A 17,479-nucleotide genomic window follows, 5' to 3' on the forward strand; every position below is an offset into this window, starting at 1 on the left:
TCAGCGTCCCATAGTGGAACGTGGTCCCCATGGTCAGTCAATAGAGGTTGGACGTTGCTAGCCCCCCCTTCAGGGGCTGGTGCTACGACCGACGGGTGTGGGGGTGGTGGTGGTGGATTTATGTGCGGGTGGAGAGGTTGCAAACCTTCCAGGTTGGGTGGATGGAGTTGTGGAGCAGTATAGCTCGGGGTTCTTTCTTGGTTGGGGGGAATATCTGGAGGTGGTGGAGGAGGAATCGGAAGGTTCCTTTGGAGTAAAGCATTTATCAAGGCCTGGTTTTGCTCGGCCATGCGGTTGATGCTGTTGGTAAGCTCGATAAAGTACTGTGGTAGGTTGTTTGGATTGGGGGGGTCGACTTGATGGTTGGCAGCATTATTGTGAGAAACCATGGATCTAGTCACGACCATGCACTTTGACGGGTAGGAGAGAAAGGTTGTTGGAACGGGGCCTCCGGCGACAGTGAACACAACTGGCACGAGGAGCAAAGCGTTCCCACAGACGGCGCCAACTGTTAATGTTGTTCGTCCCAGTGAATGGATCGGGCAGGTCCAAGCTCCTCAAGCCTGCGTCCAAATGATCAAGCCCACCGAATAACCTGCAGGCAAGTTCAACGGGGAACGGGTAGTCCCCTAGTGAACTCTCCGACGAGCAAGTTAGGAAGAGAAGTAATGTGTAGAGGGAGAGGTTAGGGATAGAAAAGCTTAACATTTTTCTTGTCTACAACGTTCGCTTGTATCCTTTGGTAATCATTTCGCTGTCCCTTCCGACCTGCTCTCCTTGCCGAAAGCCTATGCTGTAGCTTACCTTGCTCAGGGTAAGGGGGTCCTGTTCCGGCGGAGAGGTGTTGTCGTAATAAATGCTGTGATGGGCTGCATTAATGGTGATGTGCAGTGTCAATAACTTTACAGATCTTTGTCTGCTGATGTAGTTCGTCCTTCTCTTGCCGTGTGTCTGAATGTCATTGGCTCTTTATGCTATGTTGGACTCCGGCTGTCCTGGACCTCGTCAGCTGGGTTATGCACTGGGCTTCAAGTGAAAGGCCATAGGTGATTCATGGCCTTTATGGGCTTATACATGTCACAAAGCATTAGTTCAAAAATAATGATATATGCACTAATTGGTGTACTAACTAGTGTACCAATTAATGATGTGGCATAATTTAAGAAATTTTAGATATTTGTAATTTGTATAAAGAGTAGAGTTGTCATAACTAGTGTTGGTATACTAGTAAATACACTAATTGGTGCATGTAATACCACCGTTACTTCAAAATGTAAGATTAATTCGACATGCTTATTTTTTGCCTTTTTTTTTTTTTTTTTAGACACACAAATTGAAATGCAGGTGTTTTGGGAAGCACCTAAAATAGTTAAAAAGTCAAAAAATTACTACAAAAAAATAAACTATTTTCTCCACCTTTTTATACATCTTTTTGTAAAACCCATCTTTTCGTAAAACCCAACTAAATTAACCACTTCTCAAAACAAACCCATAATGTGAGTGTTTGGAAAGTGGCTATTTTAGGAACTTTTTGATTTTTTGACTATTTTAATTTTTGTATTTGGGAAGATAGAATGTATTTTTATTTAAATTATTATATTGAAAAATGTGTTTGAATGATATTTGAGGTTGAAATGACAAATTTATCCCTAACTACATTTTTTTCAAAATTGGTCTAGAGGCAAAAGTGTCATTTCAGCCTGTGGGAGTAGGCTGGCCCTACCTTGTGCCTAACCTCTGCCCACTGCCGGCTGCTTTGGTTTTTGTTTTTGTTTTTGTTTTTTTTTTTTTTAATAAATATAAATTATTAGTTTAAGGTACTATTTGAGCCTATTTGGCTTTTTTTTTTTTTTTTTTCTTGTTTTTTGGTATTTGAGACTATTTTAACCTCAACTTTGAGTTCCCAAACACCCTCAATATAACGGAAAGCTTTTTGACTTAGTCCCTCACTTTTATTTTTGATTTTTTATGCTTTATTTTTGATTTTTGAGAATCTAGATGAGTTAAAACTACTAACCACATTTTTGTTTTATTTTTCCTTTCCTTAATAACTCAAAACTAATAATACAAACAGAAATGATATGAAACGAATCTAATGAAAGATTGATGTTTCATGATAGTAGAATATGGAGGGTTTGACCTTTGAACCCCTAGCTATTCAATATTGATGAAAAGTAATGAGGAGGTCGTCAGTTGAGTGCGCGTTATATTAGCATCCAAACCTTGTGATGCTCACAATGAAGGTTAAATTCACATGGAAATTTTCAAAAGTTTGATCCTCTAACTAGCTAAAGCTCACCATCATGTTTTTGTTCCCGGGAAAAAATAAAAAATAAAAATAAAAATAAAAATAAAAATAAATAAATAAAAATAAATAAAACAAAAAGAAAGAAATAAATAAAAAGCTCATCATGTGAACAACCTTATTACAACCATTGATCATGGACAGATCACACACCACTAATAATCATGCAAGATTTTGAGCTTAGAAGTCAATTGAAATAACTTGAGAGATTGAGAAGATTGTGTCAAACTTTCATTAAAAGTTTGGACACACAGAATGACGAAATGTCAACTGCAAATTTGTAGGCAAAGGTTGCTGACTTTAGGGTAATAGTCTCCACCATGTTTCTTTGGAATCTTTGAAGCCCTACTTCATGATTTTGAAATTTTCTTCTCTTTGAGCACTTAGGCTAAGTTTGGGTACTTCCAAAAAAGCTAAAAAGTCAAAAAGTTACTCAAAAAGTTAAAAAGTTAACACTATTCACCAAAAGTCAACAATTACGGCTGCACAACTCCCAATTCAAATTTTTCCCTACAAATCAATTTTTACAATTTTTTATTACACATTTTTCAATAAAAAGTCAAAAAGTTAACCTAAACATCCATATTTTCAACCTCAATTTTTTAGTCCAAAAAGACAAAAAGTACACTTTTTTAGTCTTCCCAAACTTGGCCTTATTTTACTCCTAATTCTATTCTTATTCCTAACATGTTTGCGCGATGGCCTCTACCACTGCCACTGTCACGCCCCAAGTTTCATGACAACGCCGCACACTCATTTAAGTGAGTATGCAAGGTTATGAGTCCAACACATAACCAATAATGTAAAATACTCAAATTAAATCCTTAATTATCATAATGCTAAAATCTATAAAAAAATTGATAATTCTTATCATATGAAATTGTCCACCAAGTCCACTAATAAAATCCACTAACAAAACAATAATCCAAGTACTTAAATCATAGTCCTACTCTCGGCACTCCCACAAGTAAAAATCCCACGCAGCTCTACTTCTCAGAATCTGGAAAAAAAAAAATAAGGGTAAGCTAGACAACCCAATAAATAACCAACCATCACTATTAGCTGGATCAAGTATACAAAAAATAAATAAATAAATAGTCGATAACCAATAAATATAATTTTTCTACAATTCAATAAATGAACAATTATTTGTAAGATGGTTTCATAGCTAAAAATAAACAATGTACCATACATTTTAATTGAAAAGCCAACAAGATAATTGAAAGTAAATTCGTTGTTCAAATCGATGGTTCAATATTCAGATGGTTCAATGATTTGATTTACAAAACCCAAGTCTTGGTGACTACGGTAACTTAGCCCATGACAAGGCCCAAAACCACACATAGGCCGGTGGTAAAACCCCAAAAGAAACTAATTTCTTACCAATAAATAACCCCTATTGGCTAGGGTCCAAATCGTAATCAGACTAGAGTGATGTTCAAAATTCAAACAATACACAACTTTTAAATAAAATATTCGATATTTTCAGAATAAACATTTAGTACAATTTTCATAATAGTTCCATAAAATATTCAAATATTTTTCATAACAATATTCGATGTTGTTTATGCTTGACCAATATTTTATTTTCAGAGAACATGAAGGCTATGAATAAATACTTATAATTTTTAAACGATTCAATAGGAATAAAAAATGTATCAACAGTGATAGAGGGTTGCTTACCTCAAACGCTTAGTATAATATTCCACCACACTACCTCCAGACACCCAGCTCCACTAATTCAATCACACAAACCTAATAAATAGAACCTCAAATAAATATATTTTGATGTCTTTCACATATCAACAAGAACCCATTTTATATATATATATATATATATATATTCTTAAATCCAAGAGACACCAAATCTATCCACCCAATTCAATAGCCAAACATACCTTATCCAATGTACAAAACCCAAAAGTCAAAACACACCCACCCAAATTGCTCTACTCTTACATGTTGCACCCAACATCCAATTCTCAAAATAAAACTAATAATCAGTAATATAGGAGAACTTTTACCTCCACCAATGGGTGTCCAAATATCACCAATTTTGAGCCTTCAATCTCTATGGTAGTCTCTCTTCTGAAAGCTCTGTAATATTGTGATACCACAACGTGAAAACCCTTTTTTTTTTCTTTTTAAAAGGGTTAAAAAACCTAATTCTTAAGATTACTAAATTACCCACACAATTTATTTTAATTATTAATCTATCCAAAAATAATTCTATAAATAACTTGGGTTTTGCAGCCACCACTTCTGGCAGCCCATCCCTAACACCCCACCACCCCTCGGCCCATCATCCCCACACCAACTGCACCACCCCTCAGCCTCATTCCTATCCTCTCCGCTCCTCTATAGCCCTTCCCCGGCCATCAGCCCCTCATCCTTACTTCATCATATGTCCCCTAAACTAATCCCCCAAACAAAGACGGCCCAAGGCACGCATACAACACATCAGCTACCATTAATTTTGTTGAATTTATAAACCCAATAGCAAGAGTAGGAACACAATTACTACTATTCTTCATGCTAAGTAGCAATATGCAACATAATTGTTAACTAATTCCCAAAAACAGCACAGTACGGTCTAAGAGGGCTCAACCAAAAAATTGAAAGTGGTAAATTAACATAAACAAAAGCAAACACATATATTTAGACCAATTAGTTGATAAAACCAAATCAGTACAGTACAGAGTAAGAGGACTCAGCAAATTGCCATTATTTTCAATAACTAGCATCAGGGCAAATAGCAAGTCTAGTTACAAATATAGAAGCATTCATGTACCTAATTAGCGTCAAGGTTGCATTCAGCAATTTTCTTCCAGGATTTGAGAGTTTTGTCTTCCGGGTTTGTTTCGTACAAGGCAAGGCGAGTTACCTCGAAGCTCAGGTTGCCGATGCTCTCATCAAGGACATTCGCTTTCTCTTGAGCTTTCTTCTTCTCCTCATCGGATAAATCCTCATAAAGGAGACTCAGATGCGGCATATAAGCTGCAAGATTTATACAAGTGGATAATCAACTAACACAACTTGGAATCACTCCGAGAAGACATATAGAGGGATCTTTTTTGTTTTCTAGAAGCAAGATCTAGTTAAATTTTACTGGATCTTGAACTCTTCCATAATGCATTCTTAAATAAGCATATAAATAGCTTTACCTATAAAATTTGTCCAAAATGTTTTAAAGGATCTAAACCAATAAACTTAGGGTTTCACCTTCTAGTTCACAGATATGAAGACAACTGCAACATTAAGCTCCAAGGTAGTACGGACTTAGAGCAACTTCAACCACTCTTTATTTTTTACAAGCTAAAATATAAAAATGGTATGTTCTCTATTTTATCTAATTCATTTTTTATCTATGTACTCTAATGCTACTCTTTATTTACTTATTTATACACACAAACTGTTTAAAGAGTCTCCAAAGACTCTTCAAATGTAGCTAACATTGAAGAATTTTGTTAAAATAACTATTGTAATAGCTAGCTCGTTGGAGTGACTAAAATATGACAATACTAGCTAAAATAACTAACATGCTTCGTTTAAAGAGTCCATTGGAGATCCTCTTATTAAACTAAATTAATTTATCTTTGCCGCCCACAAAATCTGGAGTCCGGATCCTCTAGAGTGATCTTATGGATGAGATTTTTTTTTTTTTAAAGTGACTATTGCTATTAGTACTATTGTACCCTCAACTTTGGCATAATTAAATCTCAACAGTACAAAATCACTCTAAGATTACTCTAGAAAAAATCACTCTAGAGGATCCGGATTCCAAAATCTGTTGTAAGCTTTGTCGAATAGATTCTCAAAAGTTTGTGTCATCATAAGTATGTTTGTAACAATTGATGGCAAATTGACACGGGATTTTGAATGAACCCATTATATTACCAAGTGTAGAAATTGTTATCGTGTCTCCAAATCAAAGTTTTTAAAGGCAAATGCGTAACTCAATGCATTTTACCCCTCATGAGGCGAGCCGTAAGCCATAAGTCGTCGAGATATAAGCATTTTCGAATTTTAAATTTTAATATTTAGTAAATAAATTAAATATTTTGAAATAGTGAAAAAATAAAATAAAAAATAAATATAAAGGTATAAATACTTTTCTCCTTAAGGCATCGAGCATTTCACTTTAGAGAATGAAGCTTGCCTTCATTGAAAGTGAAATTGACATTCTTAGCTTTGTAATTTTGTAATTTTTGTTCATTGTTCATTTACTTAATTTTTTTCTATAGAATATAGTCACAAAAGGGATTCTTTTTATTTTTGACTTTTTGATGTTTAAACTATCTACTAGACTAAGTTTAACAAGAGTCTAAGGCAATCTCTTCATATGCATACAAGGCGCACCTAAAGCGCATGCCTCATTGCCTTCAGAGATAGTGGCCTAAAAATCAAAGCCTTGATGTATTTTACCTTAACCTTGCCGGTGAGCCTCGGTAAAGCCTATGAAAACTTTGCTCCAAATCATATAGTAATTGTCAGAATTACAACCTAGTCTAATAGCAATATCAAAATAATAGAATATGCTCCTTCCTTTCTTTTAATTGGTTATATAATAAGCATTTGATTGATATAACTAAATCATTTCAAATAATTGTCAAAGTTGCAAAGCCTGATGTTGACTTACGGGTTGAGGTCTTGTGACCAAAATGACCGGTGCAGTGTGAACTAGCCTCCGCTGCCTGAAATACGACAATCAAGTGACCAAAATATATCGATCATGATGGAATATAATGCTTGCTATATTTGATTATGATGTCAATGAAGAACACAGCAAAACAAAATTTAGTGATTCTTAATTAAAATTTATTAATGCTTCATTTTGGTTATGAGAAAAGTACAACAAAACAAAATATGATATTCTTTTCTGAGGATTCATATTGAATTACAGAAAGAAGGGTTTATTCGATGAAGAGTTCTGTATATCAAACTATAATCATAAGAAAATTATAATATGTGAAACATATTGATACAGAATCATAAAATTTCTTATTTTTGGGATACCTAAGAAATTGGAAACCCATTCTACTCTTTTTGTTTGGGGGGGTACATCACAGCCTGAGAAGGGAGACTCGAATTCCTGACCTCCTAGTTGAGAGGTTCTGGCCAACGAAGCCAGCGCCAGTTGGTTTAACCCCATTCTACTCTGCTAATCCAACTCTCTACCCAGGATGAGGTTAGCCTTTTCCTTTCTTTTATCATTTCCCTTGCTGGTGAAGGAACATAGCAACAAAGGACATTTAAAGGACAAGAAAAACTTTCCATTCCTGTCCTCTTAGGTTCCAGGCAACCAAAAGGAACTGGCTTTCTTTAGAGCCATGCAAGAGTAGATTCTGTTCAAAACAGTAGTATTGAACACAAAGTAGTATATCCATGCTCAATAGAATTAGAAATCTGTGAATCTCACAAGTGAAAAATAAAAAAATGATTTGTGTAATCATCATTTCTATCACAAGGATTTATGCCTCTTTCAATAGCATCAATACACTCGTTTTGTATCTATATCTCAGTTAAAACTAAATGTTTTCCAATTTCCAGAATGAGGATAAACTTTGATTGACATTTAGGTTATGTTTGGATTTAAGGATTTGATGAAAGGAGCTTGCAATATTCATTCAAAGAAGAATAATTCAAATTTACACTTGAAAATTTAAATATGGATTTCAAGATTGAATTTGAGAGCTTTGTCAATATTAATTTGAAATAACAATGTAAAAGTAATTATTTGAAAATCGTCATGCTAAGGGTTCTAGTTGGATCCTAAAACAAAATACTTCTCTTCCATCTCTAGTTTATCTCCCTTTTATTTTCTCAATCCACCTATAATTGCTTAATCTCCTTTAGCTTTATAAAATCCAACATGAAATACCTTGATTTGAAATTCATCAGTCCAACCCTTGCCTTAACGACAACTAAAAATACAACTAGCAAAATTTAACCAACCAACAAAACCATTTAGCATTCTCTCTAGCAAGCTTAAGATTTGCAATTCGATCAAGGAGCTTGTTCGTGTTTTTGTATTTGACCATGGAACAACCAATGTCCCATCTATAAAGTTCTGTCGAGCCCTTTAAGACGTGAAGATCTAGCCCATTTTGATTACCCCATCTCCTTCTAATCCTCTCTCTTTGTTTGAAACCACCTCATTGGGATTACCCCATGTTACTTGACTTCCTTTGAGGGGGCAAACACTTCCAACAAAGCTTCTTCATCCGGTACACAAGACGCAAGCGCATTGAAGACATTTCTTACTTTTTAGCTCTTCCCACTCATTTCTTGAAAAAACAGAAAGAAATAGAAAAGATTAATAACACTTGGTACCCATACATTTTTACTAAAATGTCACTTTAGTCCATTCACTTTCAATTGTAACAGTTAACTCCCTACCCATTAAGTGAGATGGAGAGTGGAGGGCTGGACTCCGATTCTTAGAAGAAGAAAATTGGGTAATCAAGCTGGTCGATTCAAGGAGAATGAGTTGGTTACTCTGTTTGTGGATCAAATACCAGAATCCATGAACCCTAAAGGTTTGTTTAATATTTTCAGTAAGTTTGGTATTGTTAAGGATGTATTTATACCAATGAAAAGAAGGAAAGCAACAAGGACAAGATTTGGGTTTGTGAGGTATGATTGCAAGGTGGCAGCAGAGGTGGCAGTGCAGAAAGCAGGTGGTTTATGGTGTGATAACAGTGTATTGAAAGTAAAACTGGCGGAGTATAGGAAATCGGAGCAGAATAAGCAGATGGAAGTAAGCAAAAGGGATGGAAGTATGGTGCAAAAGATGCAATGGAATCCCATACAACCTATGTTGGGGAACAAAGGTAAAACACATGCAGAGGCAGTTCAAAATGGAGGAATGTGTGACAAAGGAAAAGTGTCCGTAAGAGCTTTCGAGGCTGGCAATGGTTGGTTGTATGATAGTTTATTGGTGAAGCTTAAAGCATTTTGTTCTTTTCATGACTTCAGAAAGGAGTTACAGCGGAGGAAGGGAAATGAGGTGGTTGCTAGAGAAGGGGGAGGGAGGTTAGCCATTTTAACCTTTCAGTCAAAACAACAGCTGAAGGAAGGAAGAGCAAGTATGAAGGAGTGGTTATCTGAATGGAGTGACCAGGTTTCAGAATGGGAAGAAAGGAAATCCATGGATCAAGAAAGGTGTGTCTGGATCACTTGTGTGGGTGTCCTCCCAATCTTTGGAGTGTTAAAACTTTCAGAGATATAGGAAATGTCTAGGGTGAGGTGGTCCAGTATGATGAAGACACAATTGGGTGCAAGCATTTTATGTTTGGAAGAGTAGGGATCATCACAATGAAGATGGAGTTCATAAATACAGTGATTAATCTTGAAGGAAATGAGAGCACTTATCCAGTGAGAGTGTATGAAGAATTCCTACCCAGTATTTGCCAGTGCAAAGGTGATTATAGTTGCCAGGAAAATGCCGTAATTGAATCCAACATGCAAAAAAAGGCTGAACAGTGTTCCAAAAATGGGGGCATTGAGGAAGGTGAAGGCAAGGCTGCTGCAAATACAGTGGAAGATAAAACTGGGAAGGAGGTAAATGCAGAGGCTACTGAAGATGGGGATGCAGAGGAAGGTAGTGAATCAGCGAAGGAAGAAGATGATGATGATGATGTGGATGCAAGTGATGAGGTGTCCAGCAAAGGAAACAACACAGTGGAAAGGGAGGCAGATGATGTGGAAGGAGGTAGTAATTGTATGTCAGATACAGTCGTTAAAGAATCTGTGTGCGCTATAGGGAACTCAAACGGTGGGGGCTGTTATAATGAGGAGGGGGTGGTGCAGGTGAGTAGCTCAAGACAAGTGGTGGATGGGACAGTTCAAAGGGTATAAGATAAGGTTTGTACTCCTGGATTCATGAAAAGTTTGAATGGGCTGGACTGTGTTCGGCCCAATATTAACTTAGAAGTTGTTTTAAATGGTGCCCAAATAGAGCCTATAGCTAATAGGTCAAGATTGGAGTCTGATTCAACTCTGCATGATTATGTAGCCCAATCTGTACCTTTGAATGTAGTGGTAAATTCAGCCCAAAGGGAAGAAAGAGAGGGGTGCTCCATCGAAGAGGGCTAGAGCTATCTTAAGAAGCCAGGAAGCTACAAAGGGAAAGGGAGGTGATCAGCGAAAAGGAAGGAGGAATGGTGCCCAGCTAAACCAGATGGGACTCCTGTCCAGGAATTGTTTAAAAAATGGGGCAATTTTTAGAACAGCAGCTGCTGCTATCTCTCTATCAGTTTCACAGAGTAGTAATTCAAGCAGAAGAAGAAAATTACTTACTGAAGCTCAAGCCACGATGGAAGTAGGCAAAGTTCTGGGGTTAAACTGTGAAGGGAAGGATGATGAAGTGGTGGAAAGAATAATTGACTTGGAGAAAAAAGATCTAGACAGAGTTGCAGGGAGGGGTGTGGCGGCTCAAGCTGAAAGCAACAAGGAGGCTTGGAGATGTGATATGGGTTTCATGAAGCTGCTGTCATGGAAAGTAAGGGGTCTTAAAAGACCTGAAAAAAGGGGTAAGATTAAAGCTTTGGTAAAGGAAAGGAAAGTAGATGTTTTGTTGATTCAAGAGTCGAAGAGAGGAAGTGTTGATGATAGTTTTGTAAGATCACTGTGGCCATTAGAGGAAATGGGTTTTGTGGAGGTTGATGCTGAGGGCAGTGCAGGCAGTCTTATTTGCATTTGGAATCCAGAAATTTTTGAGCTGGTTGACTGCTGTAGCTGTAGGAATTTCATTCTTCTGTCAGGTATTGCTTCCAAAAATTTCCACTGTGTTATTATTAATATCTATGCACCGACTGATGTATTGAAAAGGAGACATCTTTGGGAGAGTCTTATCTAGATTAAATCTTCTTACCCCAACCCGTGGTGTTTGGGAGGTGATTTTAATGAAATTAGATTTATGAGTGAAAGGAAGGGATGTTTAAGAAGGGGGAGGGGGATGAAAGACTTTAATGATTTTATTGATAGATTGGAATTAAGTGATTTACCTATGCAAGGAAGATTATTCACTTGGTGTAATGCAATGGAAGGAGACGGGTGGAGTAGGATTGACAGGTTTCTAGTTGACCCTGTGTGGCTGGAGAGGTTTCAATTGAAACAATGGGGATTATCCAGATGTATATCTGATCACTGCCCAGTTCTGCTAATGGAGGATGAAAGGGATTGGGGTCCAAAACCTTTTCGGTTTATTAATGCTTGGGCACTTCACCCAAAATTCAAGACAGAAGTGAAGAAATCTTGGGAGGTGTCTCAGATTTTGGGATGGGCCAGCTTTCGAATCATGTATAAATTGAGGATGTTGAGATCACAATTGAGAAGGTGGAATAGGGAGGTATTCAGGAATATTGATGATCAGCTTAAGAAAGCTGAAGATGAATTGCATGAGTGGGATTTGAAAGCTGAAGTCAGGCCTCTGTTGGAGACAGAATTGGAAAGAAGAAGAGAGATTAGAAGCAATGTGTGGAATCTCAGTAGATATAAGGAGAGGATGTGGTTACAAAAATCAAGATTGACATGGGCACAGAATGGTGATAAAAATTTCGATTGTTTCACTTGATGGCAAGTAGAAGGCAAAGGAAAAACTTATTAGGCTCAGTGAAGGTGAATGGTGTTGAGTTTGAAGATCCAACTACGGTGAGACAAGTAGTTGTGAATCATTTTGCCAGTGTGTTTACTGAAAATTGGAAGTCTAGGCCTAAATTGTCAAGTCCATTTTTATCCGTTAGTCTGACTGATTCAAAGGATGTTTTGGAGGCAGAGATTTGGGCAGCCATTAAAGATTGCGATGGTAATAAGGCCCCTAGGCCTGATGGGTTCAATCTGTCTTGTATACAAAAATGCTGGTCTATCATGAAAGGTGAGTTTCTTCAATTTTTTGAGGAGTTTCACAGTAATGGGAAGATGGCTAAAGGGGTAAATAGTTCTTTCATCACTTTGATTCCTAAAAAGGAGAAGCCCTCTGATTTGAGTGAATATAGACCTATTAGTTTGGTTAGCTCTGTTTACAAAGTGTTGGCTAAAGTGCTATGTAGAGGCTAAGACAAGTGCTACCTAAACTTATAGGAGAAGTTCAGACTGCTTTTCTTGGAGGAAGATGTATTCTTGATGGGGTGTTAATTGCAAATGAAGTGGTGGACTGGTGGAGGAAATCAAAGAAAAAAGGAATCATCCTTAAATTGGACTTCGAGAAGGCTTATGATTCAGTAAATTCGGAGTTCCTGTTATCAATGATGGTGAACTTCTGTTTTGGTGAGAAATGGGTGGGGTGGATTAAGTCATGTATTTCTACATCAAGGATATCAGTGCTTGTTAATGGGTCACCCACTGCAAAATTTTCTCCTGAAAAGGGTTTAAGACAAGGTGATCCACTCTCACCTTTCCTCTTTAATATTGTGGCTGAAGGGTAAACCTTTTATTGGAGAGAGCAAAAGAAAGGGGGCTGATAAGAGGTGCTTCAATTGGTCCAAAAGAGTTGAAGATTTCTCATTTGCAATTTGCGGATGACACAATCATTTTTTTGCGAAGCTGAATGGGGGGAAATCATTATGATTAAAAGAATACTGAGGTGCTTTGAAGTAATGTCAGGGTTAAAGATTAATTTTCATAAAAGTATTGTACGTGGGATTGGTGTGGAGGAGATGAGGGTTATGGAGTTTGCCCAAAAATTTAATTGCCTTAGTCAGAGATTACCTCTTACTTATCTTGGTCTACCTTTAGGTGCAAATACAAGGAGTAGAAGTACATGGCAACCTGTGGTGGAAAAGTTTAAGAAGAAATTAGCATCATGGAAGAGGAAGTTCTTGTCCTTTGCTGGTAGATTGACCCTGATTAGATTAGTCTTGTCAAGTGTACCTATGTTCTTTCTATCATTATTTAAAATGCATGTGGGTGTTGCTAAAACAATTGACAAGATTCAGTCTAGTTTCTTATGGGGAGATTTTGCGACTAGAAGGAAAATTCATCTGGTAAGTTGGAAGGAGGTATGTAAAAGTAAAGCCCAAAGTGGGTTGGGTGTGAGAAATTTGACTGATGTTAATGTTTGATTATTATTAAAATGGTGGTGGAGGTACGGTAGAGAGCAACAGTCATTATGGAAACAGGTGGTGTGCAGTAAATATGGTGGATTTGGGGGCAGGTGGATTCCAGCAACAGTGGAATCTGCTATGGTGTCTTCAGTATGGAAGGGGATTGTATCATCTGTTTCATCAAATACAGCTGTGGCTGAGTTGTTTACACAAAATTTTAAACTCATTATAGGAAATGGGGAGAGGATACAGTTTTGGAATGATAGGTGGTTTAATGGTAGAAGTCTGAGGAATGATTTTCCTAGATTATTCAGTCTTTCAATGGATAAGGAAGGAACATTGCAGTTTTTCTATCACAGGAAAGGGCAGGGCAGAGATTGGAAGCTGGAGTTTAGAAGATCCCTCTTAGCTTGGGAGGAAGAGGAGGTTCAAAGACTTACTAAATTGTTATCAGAGGCACCTATTCTAAATCCTACTGCTGAGGATTCTTGTTTATGGCTGGCAAGCAGTTTAAAAGAGTTCTCTGTGGCTTCGGTATGGCAAAGGGTGGAGGCAACTAAAGGGCCAATGCTCAGCATTTCAAAGGTTGTGTGGAAAAATTCAACACCTCCAAAGGTTCAGTTTTTTAGTTGGTTAGCTTGGAGAGGGAGAATAAAGTCTGCAGAGTTAATGCATAGGATTGGATTATTGAATGATAATGTTAGTTCTCTTTGTGTGTTTTGCACGGCAGTGGTGTAAACAGCTGATCATGTGCCGTTATGCCCTTTGATCTGGAATGTATGGTCTGTCTTGGTGAATTGGTGGGATGTAAGATGGGCAACACCAGGTTCTGTGGAGACTTTGATGCACTGGTGGTCTGGAATGAAATGGAGGAAGAAGGAGTTGGAGATTTGGAAGGTTGTCCCTTTGGCTATGCTGTGGTCTGTGTGGAAACTAAGGAACAACTGTCTATTTAAGGAAGGGCATGCTGATCTTGAAGGATTGGGGGAGTTGGTGAAAGTCAGAATTGCTTTATGGGTGAAGTCTAATATGAAGGGTGCTAAATACTCAGTGCATGATATTGTTGCTAATCTGAAGCAGGTCAAAAGTTGTTTGTAAGCAGATGGAGGAGGGTGCTGGTGTATTAGTCCTGATATGTGGATGTCCTTCTTGTGTGGCTGGTTGGTCTTTCTTTCTTTTTTTTCTTTTTGTATATCTGTTTGTGGATTGGTGTCTCGCCAATCTGTGGGTTTAGTGGATTGGTGTCTCGCCAATCTGTGAGTTTAGTGCTAGCATATGATTATGCTTCCTCCTTGGTGCCAACTTAGTTGAGATTACGGTGTGTTAGCTATGATGCTTTTTGCACTTCCCTCCTTTATTGATGTAAATTGATGGTTGTACTTGCGTGTTTTCATCAATAAAGTTTTCCTTTTTCTTTGCTGATAAAAAAAAAAAAAAAAAAAAAAACTCCCCACCCATTAAGTCAAGTTACAATTTTACCTTTCCAATGATCTCCCCGTTAACAAAGTTGAGAGAACTTGTCATTTGAACCATATGTTACATTTTTGTTGTCTCGTCAACACCTTACACTTTTACTATTATCTCACTTTAGTTCTTACAGTTTCACCAAAATCTCACTTTAGGCTCTCTACTTTCAATTTTCTCTGGCTTTATTAACTGTACATGGAAGGAAGGTAAGATTGAAATTTGATTTGAAGTGTAAAGGGTTGCCTGTAACAATTATATCCAAAATGATATAAAACAAAGGAGGACTTACGTGTAGGTCTTAATACGTGGATTTGTTATTCAATAAGTTCTATAATAATTAATGACATTTTTTTATCAAACACTACTAAAAAACATCAGTAATTGTTAATTTTCAGCGACAGTTTGAAAATTTTGTCACAAAAAATATCAATAATCATAAGTTCTAGCAATAGTTTAAAAAAATCGTCACAAAAAAATATAACTAATTTTTAACTTCCAGTGACAATTTAAAAAATTTGTCAGATTATAAGTTTTAGTGACAATTTATAATAATCGTGACAAAAAAAATCACTAACGGTTAATGGTGACAAAAAAAAATTGCTAACTGTCAATTTTTAACGATATTTACAAAAAATCAATATAAAAAATTATTTTTAATAATAATTTTATAAAAAATAATACTTGATGAAAATTATATCCAACTATAAAGACCTATTGATAATTTACTTAGCAATCCCAAATATAAACCAAATTATACCCAAAATGCTGATCCTTATACTTCAATCAAATTTCATATAAAACTATGCACACGTATACACTATCAATTATGTATGAATATATATATATATATATATATAGAGAGAGAGAGAGAGAGAGAGAGTGAGAGAGATTTCAAAATTACCTCAGAGGTAGGATGGAGAAGAAGAAAAACGCACGAGGTTCCAATGGCGACCTTCTCTACGGTGGCAGTGTAGGGCTTGACGCCGTGACAGGCGGCTCGGAACTTGTCGAGCGCGTCGTCCTCCGTCAGGCTGATGGCGCGGACGACGGTGATGTGGGGTTCGAATTCGGGCCCACCGAACTCCGATCGGAGGGCCAACATCAGCTTCTTCAGCCGCTCCCTCACGTTCTCCGGTGGAATCGCCCACACCGAATACGCATGCTTCACTGGCTCACCCTCCATGAAAATTGACAAGATCGAAACAGAGAAAGCGACAAATCAGAATTGTTTCAATTTTTTGAATTGTTTTTGTTTTTGGTGATTTTTGTTTGTATTGGGTTTTTTTGTTTGTTTGTTTGTTTGTTTGGAGAAGAAACGCAGAGTATCAACCGTGTAGTGTTTGTGAGTGAGATGTGATTTGGAAGTCGAAATCAGAAATGGACATAAAATGGTATAAGCTGAAGGAGGATGTTGGACTTGGGTGTCAATAAGGCGTCAAGATCCTCTAGAGTGAAAAAGGTGGATCCGCCTCCTCTCCTGCAGTCTTCCGTCCAGCACTATCCAACAGTTTTAACGAGATCGTGACACGTCGCCAAGAAGCAATCTAAAGGGCTGAAAGTTGCCACGTTGCGCAGAGAAATAACGTTTTTCAAATGTGACGGAGGCTAAACTCACAAATTCAAAGACGACTCTTCTTTTAGATCCTCAAAATCTCCATTGACGGCAAAAGCAAAGAAATGACAGAACGGAGTGACAGCGGCGTCAACCGAGATTAACGAACGACACAAAATCTCCAAAGATGAAATGAGGGAAGAACAGAGGAGTAGCAGCGGATACAAAATCTCCATAGATGAAATGTGGGATTGGTCATCGTTTTGGGCAAACGCAGAGAAATAAATCATGAAGAGAACGACACCGTTTTTGGTGGTAGAGATTTCTACAACCACAACTTCTCACAATTTGCTTTCAACATTCCAAAACCATCATGGCCAATAAAGAACTCCAAATGTTGAGGATGAATTTCAATGGATGGAACTTGTTTGCTACCAGAACATAAATCTTCCATGATCAAATTCGAGTAATCCTCTTTAATGGGTTGTTGCTCTACCTCCAAAACCAGACCTTCATCTTTATCACATTCCAAGTTGGATACAAAAACAGAGCAATCCATGTATGTATCATCGTCACTTGTGAATGACTTGCCACATTTGAACTCCAACATTTGTCAAAAACATCAACACCCAAAACCCACTTCAGTGTAATTTTTTTTTTTTTCCAAGGACATCTTTGATCTGTACAGTAAGCAAGAACAAGAAGAGAGAGAAAAATTTACTACTTGTAGTTGGAGATTTGTTTGGAAGTGTATGAGAGAACACACCAACAAACACAAACACACCGTTAGTGCTATCCCTTGAGTGAAAACGACGTGGTATTATCCAAAACCACGCCGTTCTACTAAATACATTTCATTCTCCGCAACGTGGCAACTCCCAGCCCTTTGGATTTCGTGTCACGATCTCGTTGAAATTGCTGGAATATAGGGATGTCAATTTCAACCTGGCCCGACGGGGACTTGATCCCCGACCCCGATTATAACAGTTTTTCTCCGAAAATTATCCCCATAGGGCCGGGGATGGTATTAAAAATAAAATCCCCGACTGTTTTCGGGCCGGGGACGGGGATAGGTATCCCAACCCCGGCCCCGGCCCGGCCCCGTCCCCG

The 17,479-nt window shown here is 37.5% G+C and overlaps 1 protein-coding gene across 4 annotated transcripts; it reads right to left on the reverse strand.

The window, feature by feature from the left end:
* Nucleotides 1-3,133: 3,133 nt before the first annotated feature.
* On the reverse strand, nucleotides 3,134-17,250 carry LOC114265527 (cyclic phosphodiesterase). Of its 4 annotated transcripts, XR_003630394.2 has the most exons (6): nucleotides 15,719-17,147; nucleotides 6,945-6,999; nucleotides 5,097-5,302; nucleotides 4,330-4,402; nucleotides 3,989-4,060; nucleotides 3,134-3,305 (listed from the first exon to the last, which is right to left on the reverse strand). XR_003630394.2 is itself a non-coding variant. In XM_028206347.2 (4 exons), exons 1-3 carry the CDS (start codon nucleotides 15,998-16,000, stop codon nucleotides 5,097-5,099), a joined length of 543 nt encoding a protein of 180 aa, XP_028062148.1. In that variant the 5' UTR covers nucleotides 16,001-17,250; the 3' UTR covers nucleotides 3,134-3,305. The 4 variants fall into 4 exon arrangements, 1 of the variants encoding a protein (XP_028062148.1); XR_003630393.2 differs by lacking the exon at nucleotides 4,330-4,402; XR_003630395.2 differs by lacking the exon at nucleotides 3,989-4,060.
* Between the last annotated feature and the right edge of the window lie 229 nt (nucleotides 17,251-17,479).

This window comes from Camellia sinensis, chromosome 9, assembly GCF_055761805.1.
Source record: "Camellia sinensis isolate YWXY chromosome 9, ASM5576180v1, whole genome shotgun sequence".
Lineage (NCBI taxonomy): Eukaryota > Viridiplantae > Streptophyta > Magnoliopsida > Ericales > Theaceae > Camellia > Camellia sinensis.

Coding starts and splice junctions, on each gene's coding strand:
- LOC114265527 (XM_028206347.2), bottom strand. CDS start 16,000: ATGGAGGGTGAGCCAGTGAAGCATGCGTATTCGGTGTGGGCGATTCCA. Junction 7,000..15,718: donor TTCTCCATCCTACCTCTGAG/GTAATTTTGAAA, acceptor GTCGTATTTCAG/GCAGCGGAGGCTAGTTCACA. Junction 5,303..6,944: donor TGGTCACAAGACCTCAACCC/GTAAGTCAACAT, acceptor TAAATCTTGCAG/CTTATATGCCGCATCTGAGT.